At 39.9% G+C, this 11,437-nt stretch overlaps 1 protein-coding gene across 2 annotated transcripts in view; it reads left to right on the forward strand.

The window, feature by feature from the left end:
• RAB3C (RAB3C, member RAS oncogene family) overlaps positions 1-8,246 on the forward strand; it is a 115,293-nt gene extending 107,047 nt beyond the window's left edge. For both annotated transcript variants that reach the window (XM_034073063.1, XM_005151936.2), the window contains exon 5: positions 8,059-8,246. In XM_034073063.1, coding sequence (XP_033928954.1) covers positions 8,059-8,246 — 188 coding nt within the window. The remainder of the gene's footprint in view (positions 1-8,058) is intronic.
• Positions 8,247-11,437: the final 3,191 nt, after the last annotated feature.

Here is an 11,437-nt window from a genome sequence, read left to right on the forward strand (position 1 = left end):
TTTTAAAAATAATAATATAAATTTTTGTGTCCAGCAAGACATTTCAAGACTGTGGGCCTTTTGTACGACGTGGTCTGCAGCGTTTTGCAGTCACAATTACAAGCAAGCACAATGCACAACTGCTGTACAAAGAACATGTTGTGAAACACGCTGTTCTCAAGTGTGGTTTTATTTTCAGCCCTGGTTTATTTGAAGTCACTGGGAAAAGGAATACATGTACATTTTGGTCTGGGTTTTCAAAGGTCAGAAAAGAGCATTGGGCATTTAACTCTCCAGGAAGCACAGTGTCCTGCTGAGACCAGCATTATCGGAAAATTGGGCTTCTTTTGTTGCTGTTGACCTCATTTCCTTGAATCTCAGTGCTGGCTTAATCCTCAAGTGTAATTCAAACAAGTCGTTTAGATCAACCAGCAGTAGGCCTTGTTACCTGCCAAAGTCTGGCTAACTAGTCAAGTATCCTGTCATAACACTAACAGAAGTTCACAAAAAAGAATGGTTAAGAAAACCAGATCTGACCATGAAGGAAAACTAGTAGAATGTTTATCAAGGCAGAATTTGTCTCCACTTTAGTTTTATTTTTTTCCTAAGTTTGTTGTTAATGATATAGGGCATGACACTGGTGATACCATCACAGATCATAGCAGCGAACAGTAGGTGCGTTGTGTAAGATATAATAGGACAAACATATTGTGATACTTTACCAGGCTGTAGCAAATTATATTCATGGGTCCCATGAACCAAAGGCAGTATCTTTATATTCAATTGCTCTTTCATAATTTTTAACATGGACTGTCCATTGATGTCTTGGAAACCATATAAAACCATACCATCCACAACATCTTTTAAATATGCAGTTTATCTTCACAAGATTCACAAGAATCAGCCACTTGATAGCTTTTTTGAAGCTTCTTCACTGTTATATTCTGAGAAACAGTGAACAATTGTTTGCTGTTACCTGATCTGTAACATCATTGGTTATAGAGACCTTTATCATACCCCTACTTTTTCTCCAGGCTGAAATTCCCAGACTATTTCATCATTCAAGACACAAAGACCATCTCACACCTTATCCATTCCTTGTCACCCTATTCAGTATTTTTTTAAGTGGTACAGGCTTTTTAAAGAAACTAATTAATGGTTGATTAACATAATAGCATCATTAAAAGAGTAACGAGATTAAACCAGACAGGAGGAAATAAATACAGCTGAGTCATGTAAGTTTACCTCACAGAGATATCTTACCAAGAAAATACAGAAATGTGACATATGAGCCAGTAGAGAGAACTAATTAATGTAATGTTAATATTGACATGGGAATCATAGCAAACACTTTTAAACAAGTATATTCACTAATCATTACTTAAAAGAGTGTGGAAACCCTGTCTTTTCATTGTTTGCTCTGAGCATTATATGCACTGGGCATTGAGAGTAGTCCCAGTATAGTCAGTATTCATGTACTTAAAAGCATTTAGTAAAACAGGCTTGGAACTTACAAGCAAAATATATGCATACTTCCCAGCTGCATTACTCACACAGTTTTCTGACATATTCATCTCATATATCTCAGCTGAGTTCAAAGTTTCATATGTTCATGAAAGTGTGGTGTCATCTGTTAGAACAGAAATAAAATGAATAACTCACAGATGGCATCAGTTTCTTGGTTCCTTTTATTCATGGTCTGTATGATATATTGTGATTTATGTTCTTGCAAAGGATTAGCAGGCAGAGATGTGTGCAGAGCTTTGAATAGACTAACTGCACATGCAACTGAACAGTTGCGTATATAGTTTGGCATAGAGTTTCTCTATGGCGTTTTGCTATGCATGAAAATTAGCTGCGTAATTGTATATGTGCTCTTTGGTTGTTCACGTGCTTCTGCACAACTTCTGTTTGTTATGTGTGTGCTACAAATTAGTTCAACACTCATTAGTTTTTAATTGCAAATACTCCCATTTACAGAGTACAATACAAAAGTACAATACTGCTGTAGGTCCAAACCAGCCATAGGTCCAAATTCTTCAAATTAGACCCATTTAGCACCCCAGCAAGCCTGAAAATAGAGTACTTGTTAGTGCTGTGTGCTTCTATAGGGTGCAATTTAGCATTTAGCACTTCTGTGTGATCTGACCAAGCCTGCAAGACCAGGCCTGCTGCTGAGATAGGGTAGGACCATGACTGGTTTCTGAATCCTGCCAGGGCTGGCAGACAAGACAGCAGTTCCCCAGCATCAAGACCGGAGTGAGCCTTCACTTGCGTTGGGGTATAAGCCCTAGGGGTGATGTGTACATTAGGCATTTGTGGGTACACTGGATGTATCAGTCATCTGTGAGCTTAGGCAGCAACTGAGGAGGAATTTTTAGGGCTGTAATTTTGGCATCTAAGTCAGGCACCTCAGCACACAGCTTACTAGAACAGCAAGTTCTGTTTTGCCTTCATGGCTGGCTGGAGGCTGTGGTGTAGAAGGCAGGGTCACCAGCAGCTTGCAGAGAATGGATATGTGCTGCGCCTAACTTTTCATTAAACATGAAAATAATTGTTGTGCAAGAGCATGTGTGTTCATAGTTCCATCCTTAACTGGTTTTTAGCTCTTTTTAAAGAGCAAATATTAGTGCCAGAGGAAGGAGACAGACAGCACTGACAGACTGACATACACCAGAGTCTTTTGTTTAGAAGAGCAGAGCAGTTAAAAGCGCCTGTCCCCAGGATGGCTTTTTACGAGGGGGAAATGCCAGCCTGCTGTTGCTTTCACACACTTGGAACTGCATTACAGGAAAGTTACTTAATGAGAAGGAGAAAAAAGGGATTGTGTTTGCTCCACAAACGTCTCTTGTAAACAAGCAAAAGAAAATCTTTGTCAGGAATCTAATAAATTGCCCAAATGCACCTATTTAAAAAGTATGTGGAAGCCACAATCAAAATCAGTACAACCGGAATTTATATGGAAACCTGCTGTTCTAAAAGAGCAGAAAAGAAGGGGTTTGTTAGAACATTACTGCCACTCAGGTCTGTCCATTCTGCTGCAGCTGAGAGTCCCCTTTACCTTTACATATATATATATATATATATATACACATATACATAAATTGGCTACCCTAAAGGTTGGATAAATATCTAAGCATTTCTGTTAACAACCTTTACATTAGTTCTACCCATAATGGTGCTAAAGCATTGCTCTTTGCTGAGGTAATATTAGCAAAGTCCAGTTTGGGGGCTTAATGTTATTTTAATACTTTATGTAACATAGTGTAGCCCTTGGGCTTGTTTAGACCACATAGGTCCCATCCAACTAGTCTACAAGTACTGCTACTACAGAGTATATTATACCTTTAACATCAGGGCCCCTAAAGTTGCTGCAGAAGTATAATCCTGCTATAGGTCCAAACCATGTGTGTTGTGCTCATGCTGCACTAGGGGGTTACACAGAGCACAGTGTAACCAGGTCTGCTACCACAGTTGTAGGGAATAGGAGGTACTTTGAAGAACATCAATATTCACTGGCTACTTCCAGCCCAGCTTCCCAGCTGACCTTTGCAATCATGCCGTGGGTGTCTACCACTCTTTGAGAAAGCAGTAGAGGTCTCAAATATATTAACAGTTCTGAGGAAGTGGATGTCTGAGGAGGGGAGAAAGGGCTTGCAGTTGCCTTGACTGACAGCCTGCAGTGTGAATGCAAACCTTGTTAGATACTGCTCACAGCAGGCAAGAAGTGCCTACCGGCACCCCCTCAGAACTACCCACAGGATGGAAATCCAAGAAAATAAAGCAAAATCCAAGAAAATAAATCAAAGAAAATAAAGCTCCTTCCGTTTATATGCTATGACATTATTAAATAATTCATTCCCATGGCTTCCTAGATTTTGCCTTTTGTACACCAGTGTGTGACAAAGGGAGAAGATGCATCTTGCTCTGATGTTTTAGTCTCCTACTGCTCAAAATACTGGGTTCAACAGGGCACTGGCAAGAGCAGTGCCAAAAATCATGGTTCAGGGTTGTCTTCAAGAAAGGATAGTTATGGCAGGAACACACTCTTGAGGGCATTTGTTAAACCTAACATCAGGGGTGATAAATAAAATTGTCTTGGGTTTTGGACAACCACTCCAAAACCAGAAGGTCTTCCTAATCAGCTGGTGAAACATTAACATAGTTTGTCTGTATTGACTGTGGAATTGTGCTTAAAATTTGCTGTCTTGTGTGCCCTCTTGATGTCACATTTTCTCAGGAAGATAGAGGGTGCAGAATGTTCTTTGCTCTGCATACAGGTGTCATTTTTTTCTTCTTTATTTTTTGAAAGAACCATAAACAAGAGTTAATGAGCACTGATGAAGGAGCCTCTGTGAAGTCAGGACAAACACAAGGCAGGGAAAGAACAAAGTCAGTAATTCATGCTGTTTGTGTTTGAGGATGGTTACTACTCTGTGTGCATTATATCTCGGCAGATGAACAACAGCACCCTATTGATGTCTTGGCTGCCCCATGCTGCTGTAGTGCTCTCTGGGGGCTGCTGAGAGCTTGGAAGATTTCTTTGAGTCAATACTATGGGAAGAAGATAGATAAGGGAAAGAGACATAGTGTAAGGGCAGCAAAGGGAAAACTAAATTAAACACAAATAAGGCATTTAAATTAGAACATCTTGAGGCATTTTCCATCCACACAGTTCATATGTTCAGGAAGCACTTTGATATTTTGGATTTACTCAGTTTTGGCTTGTCATGGGTTAAGCCCAGCTGGCAACTAGGTGCTGCACAGCTGCTTACTCACTTCACCCTCAATTCCCAGTGGCATGGGGAGGAAAATCAGAAAAAATGTAAACCCCCATGGGTTGAGATAAGAACAACTTGGAGAGGGGAAGGAATAAACAAGTGGTACACATTACAATTGCTCACCAACAGCTGATGCCCAAATCATTTTCAAGAAGCAATAAGTCCCTCCTTTGCCAAAACCCTGAAGTTTATATACTGAGCATGACGTTCCATGGTATGGAATGCCCCTTTGCCTAGTTTGGGTCAGGTGTCCTGTCTCTGCTTCCTCCCACTTCTTGTGCCCCTCATTGGCAGAGCTGAAAAGTCCTTAATCAGGATAAGCCCTACTTAGCAACAACTAAAAACATGATTGTGTTATCATTGCTGTTTTCACACTAAACCCAAAACACAGCACTGCACCAGCTGCTAAGAAGAAAATTAATTCCATCCCAGCTGAAACCAGGTTCTCTTCTGCCTTACTTACCAGCTTGCCTCTTGGGCTTTGTCATTTCTGTACAGTACTCAACTCTGCTAGGTCTCATCCACACCAAACAGTACTGATCATCACAGGTGGTAGGAATGTGGTGTTCTTTGAGCAGAACCCTGGGCATCACCAGAGAATTACCTCACTTCAGGTTTACAGTGTTATGGAAGATCTTTTCTCTGTTAATAATGAGCAGTGGAAAAAAACCTGAAGAAAGTACTAAAAGGCAGAGGTCTGGGGCACTCATACACGTGCATTTTAAAAGCTTAGGGTGTCTAAGCACTATCAGTAAAATAATTGCAAGATGAGTCAGGAGGAGAGGAAAGGTCAAGTTCTGCAAAATATTACATAAAATGGAAAACAACCAGAATTCAGCTATTTATTACACGCACGCTGCTGGGAAAAATGTTCCATATCTCTTTGAAATTGTTCAACAGAGTTTCTGTTGAATAAACAAATGAAAAATAAACACCACTCTAATTTATTGGGATCTTTTACATAAGGTAACTGTCAGTGAGGAATTGAATCCCCTGCACAGAACATTCAGTGGCTGGCTGGATGGCAACATGAGCTTCTGTTGCAAGGGTCTTTGCGATGATGTCTTCAACTGCATCAAATGAGACTCCATGAACTCGTGTCTGGTAATTCTTGTAATCTGGCTAGTCCTACTACATACATGTATGCTCACTACATACAATGATCATTTGGCAGTAATTACTTTAAACTGTACACAAAGCATTTCTTAACTGTCTTAACTGTCTTCAAAAAAAACTGTTCTGTGTGAGCATTTCTGCTTCTACAAGAACTGTTTCTACACCACAGACCAACTACAAGTGTCCTACCTATGTGCAGCTGAATCCATTCTACAGCAAGAACTGCCTGGGGGAAGCCCACCAGCATAACCCATTCTCTACTTAGGATATTTATCAATACATTTAAGCATATAAATAGTTCCTAATCATATTGTCTATGCACAGCAGAGGCTGACTGGGGGTAGTCTCCAGGGATGCCTACTTGTACAGTTCCTGTAAAGACTAAAGCAAATACTTTGTTGTGGAGGCAGCTGGGAGTTCTGTCACTTTCTCATGGGTCAGTGCATTGTCTCACCTATGCAGGGTCTAGCCAGGGAGGCCCTGGATAGCTCAGGTAATTAGTGACTAAATTGATGAGATATATATACAGGCATAGCCTGATACTCAGCTACACCACTACTGTGACTGCAATTTCCTTCTTATATCAAAATCGTAACTGAAATTCGAGTGAAACTGAGATTTCACCACAGCTGTAGTGTCTTACTTTATCTGAATAAGTATGTTTGTGCTTGAGCAGTCTGTATGGCTCTATTTTACTTGGAGAATGGGTGCCTCTGAGTTTTTCAGTGTTTTTATGCAAAACATCCTAACTGTGATAATGTGTCTCTTTTCTTGATCCTGTCCATGTTACATTATTTCCTGACATGGCTCTCCTCCCTTCTTGTGACTCATATACCTGTCATATCTACCATTCTGTGATCATGTCATGTGCCTATTATTCTGTGTTGTTAACTGTAAAAACTGCTCTCTCATAAATGTCCTTAAATTTCATTCTTTTTCATGTCATCTTCTCCAGTGCTCCAACCCTTCTGCCCTTTTGTCCTACTTGTTCCTCTTTGGAATGGCTGCTTTCCTCCTGCTTCCTGTGAACTAACACTTGTGGAATGATCTGACTGTGTTGCTGTACTAGAGCTGCAGCCAGGTTTCAAAACAGAGCACTGAAAATGTTGAGAATCTTCCTTTCCCCATGCTGTCCCCGAGCATTCTCAACAGTCTTCTCCTGCATGCAGCACAGCAAGTGAAGCTATACTGGCTTTCCCCACTTTCCTTCTAGTTTGGAACAAAGGAGACGTGTAACCCAAGCTTAATTAAAAAGGCCATGTAGTTTCACATCTCTTTCCAGTATGATTTCTTTGGATGGTCTTTTATTGCGAACAGTTTTCCTGCAAGTATTTTGCAAGAGAAGCAAGAACATGGGGCGAGCCAGCACTGGCAGAAGCCTGCTGCATTGCAGGCTGATCAGCAAATTGCAAACCTTGCCCAGAGGAAGGAGGCAGACATGGGAGTTTAGACATGGGATAAATGGACATGGAGAAAAGAGCTTAGAAGAGCTGGCTCTGTTCCTTAAAGGCTTCCAGTGTCCTTCTGGGTTAAGGGTAGCTCAGATTTTTGCCTTTGGAGTATTCATTGGGAATGAATAGATAAAAAGTTCTTCCACACAAACTGAGGAAGTTTTCTTCCTTACATGCTTTTGTGCATTTTATTTTCTTTTTAGCTGGTTTGTGGCACTGGGAGTCCTTTTGCTCCCGTGGATTCACCTCTAACATAAGGAGATATCAAATTGCAGCAGTTTTTATTTTTCTTGCTTGTTTCTTTAACTAGTTATTTCCAAATATAGCTTTTTTTTTGGCACCAGGTTAATGATACAATGGAAGTGTCTGTTTCCAGCTGAATAATGTTCAGAATAAAGATGGAACAGTAGATTGTTTCTTCTCAATGAGTTGGTACATAGGGCATTTCTAAAAAAAATAATGCTCTTAAACTGGTGACGATTTTTTAATTAAACTATCTTTAAGTAGAATTTCTCTAAGGGAATGTTTATGTCCTGTTCCTGTCTGGCTTGGTGTAAACAAATGCCACTAATGTACTTACTTTTGGTTGTGCTACAATTTTAACTGCTCTTCCAGTACCACTCTCTCTTGCACGTGCTCTCACATTTGCTTTCTTGCCCAAGAGAAGTTTGTATATTTATTGGAGACCCTGGAATATGCACTGAACATAAACATGTTGTTTGTTTTCTTAGGATTTGAATTTTTTGAAACAAGTGCCAAGGACAACATTAATGTCAAGCAGACGTTTGAGAGACTCGTGGATATCATCTGTGACAAGATGTCGGAAAGCCTGGAGATGGATCCAACCATTGCTGCCAGCAAGCAGAACACACGGCTAAAGGACACCCCTCCACCACAGCAGCCCAACTGTGGCTGTTAATGCAGCTATCAGCAAAGGCAGCTCCAGTGTGTTCAGTGGCCAACAGAGTATTTGTGAATGGTCTATATGCCTTTATTTATACTGTCTTATTAATTTATTTGGGAGAAAAATCTTTTCTTTTACACCAGCAGCTGGTGGAGAATGCGTATGGAGGTGATGGAAAGGTTGTTAGTTTGAAAGGATGATCCAGTTTTTAGCATCTGGCTTTTGCATGCAGGATGGCTGTTAGTTTCTCTTTTTACTGTTTCACATTACACTTACTTCAGATGGTACCATGTCCTCAGACCACATTTGCCTAGAATCGACTCTTGCTTCATCAGTTTCAAATTATATAATTGAATCCTTAGGGCGGTGGCCAGCATGGCTTACAATACACTTCCTGATGCCACTTACATTTTCTCCTCACTGAAAATCAATTTAGAAACATTACTTTAGAGAGAAAACCCCTCATTCTGTCCAGCTCATTTGTATAAGGGACACTTCCTGGAGTACATTGCCTCAGCAAATCTACACTCATTATGTTACACATCCTGGATGACTGGAAATTGCAGAAGAATTTCCAGAATTGCATTAGAAGTTAGTTCCTTGACCCAAAGCCACTAAGCTTTCCTGTGAGTATCCAACTGGATGTGGGTATTCAGTGCTCACACTCAGATATTAGGTACTTCATCCTTTTTTTATAGCAAATATGCTTACATTTCCATGGGAGCTGCATGTGTTATATAACACCTTTCTGATACTGAACTTAATTTCTCATTCCATCATTACTAAGATTCTGGTAGTACCTACCTAGTACTGGAGGGCTGAGTATCTCTTTCCATTTCTACCTGCATGAGATACTAAACACACAGTTTTCTATTATCCGTGACAGAGCCAAATCCATTATGCTTGGTTGTTCATGGCCAAAAACTGTCTTGTCACATTGCTGTCAAACCTGCATATTAAGTTTTCAGGAGTTTTATCTGTCATTCAGTCATTGAGACAAAGACCACCAAAACACAGGCAACACACTGCCTGTATTCTACTCAGACCTATTGCAAAAGTGCTGCTGGTCTCAGTGAACTGGAGTTTGACCTCACTTTTACTTTGGGGATATCCATTTTGACAAGACAATCAGAGTTTCACAAGAGTTTTAAAAACTTTAGAAGTAATAAAAAATTGTCAAAATTTCTGGTGTTAGCCTGAATACATTCATAAGATCAGCAAAAGGCTGTGAAGATAGCAGAGTAAAGTACACAAATTCTTTTTTAATAACATGTCAAAAATAGTCATATTTCACAGTTTTTAAAAGTAGTCCTAGTAATTGGTGACAGTTTCTTACATTTGTGCCCTGGAGTACTTTGTACAACTCCTTTATTTGCGTCATAATGACATTTTTTAACTAAACAGCATAATTGAAGAAGCTTTAACTGCTTTATTGTTCCAGTTAGACAGAATTTAGGACAAGGCTGACATTCTTAAACTGTCTGCAATGGGAAAAATCAGAAGACAAATTACAAAAGGAAGTAACACAATGTACTGCAAACTCCAAAGAAATCCCTCTGCGCAAATTACTTTTTTTGAGCGTAATTTATATAACTCCCAAAACACACTAGGAGAAAACAGCCCCTTTTTTACTGATTAAATAACCTATATGCACTTTTGACACAATAAAAATTATTTTGAAACAAGGCTTATAGACCCATGTAAAATGAATATACCATCAGGGCACTACATTGGCTGCCTAACTTAATACATGTTCTTTCTTCAGTCTGTGCTTTTAAACCATGTCTGTCCTGCTAGCTAGTTTACCTAAGCACTTGTTTTCCTAGTAGACACTGAGGCTCTTCTTCATTTGTTTACTTCCATGAAGAGAAAGCACTGTCCTCTTTGGAGATGGTGAGCAGCCAGGTAGAAGAGGCATGTGCCATCCCAACTGTATCTTGTCTGTCTCCAGGGATGCTGCTTTTCTTTCTACCATCTGAGGCAGCATGGTGTGCTGAGAGACTTTCATTAATATGTTTTCACTCACTACATACCAGCTGCTTTGGAAAAAGAAGTTATAAGAAGCTGAGAAAACTTCGTGAGATGATAGATGGTTTTCCATCTTTTTCTTGTTATGTGCAGTTGTTGGTGCTGGAGAGAAAGGAGCAGGGAAGTCTTGAGACAGCACTCAAATTCAGCCCTCACGTCTTTTAAAAAATGTTTAGGTTGTCTTATTATTCTGAGCCATCTCAGGCAAGACAAGGAGAGAGGAGAACATAGTCACATCTTACATGAGCTTGTGCATATCCTGGGTCATGCAGCACGGCTACAAATGCAAGTATTCTTCCAGCTTTTCTCTGGGGTGCTTGCTGCAAAATGTTCATCTTCTGTGCACATCATAACAAGAAAAAAAGACTCCAAGATGCCTCTTGTTACAGCCACACCTTGTTTATACTGCATTGCACTGAATTCCAGACCCTACCTGGTGACCATGCAATGAACTCCAGGCCATCCATGCCTCTTTATGACCCTGTAGTCTCTAATTAGTGATGGCAATAGCCATTTTAGCATGTATCTTTTTAAACAATTTGAGTAATAGATATACAGTTCTTGACTTAAATAGGATGAATTAACTGCTTTAATTTTGCATCAAGAGCCTGGGCAGAAGAGAATCAGTAAAATCAAACAGGGAGAATCTCTCCTTTGCATTTCTGAGACAAGTAACTTTAAACATGTCTCCTGCATGGCATGGGGAGAATGGGGGAAGCAGCTGCTGGAGTAACAGCGTTCATTAGAGTGCAAGCCATGTATTGTAAGGAAAAGGCTCATCTGAAGTACAGCAGCAGAACCAGTCAGTATTTAAAAACTCCTAGGATTTTTGTATTGGCATTCAGACATGTCATAGAGTTCAGAATTAGCCAGATTAATTTGTTAAGTGTTCACATCAAATCCTGGGAGATTTTCAAGACCAGACTGGCTAAAGCCCTGGGCAGAACTGCAATTTTCTTAAATGCAAGTGAAGTTAGGCTGAACACTTTTGGAAATCCCATCCCTAATCAAAGACCAAAATTTTGTCAATCAATGGCACATTATTTACATATATCCAGTAGTCACTGATTATGAGTTTTTGGAGGAGACAAGCAGGATTTGACTAGAACCCTGATTTATCCACTGGTGCAGCATAGCTGCACCAAGAGAAAGTAACAGGCTAAAAAGCATTGTGTTCT

The sequence above is a fragment of the Melopsittacus undulatus genome, chromosome Z (genome assembly GCF_012275295.1).
Source record: "Melopsittacus undulatus isolate bMelUnd1 chromosome Z, bMelUnd1.mat.Z, whole genome shotgun sequence".
Lineage (NCBI taxonomy): Eukaryota > Metazoa > Chordata > Aves > Psittaciformes > Psittaculidae > Melopsittacus > Melopsittacus undulatus.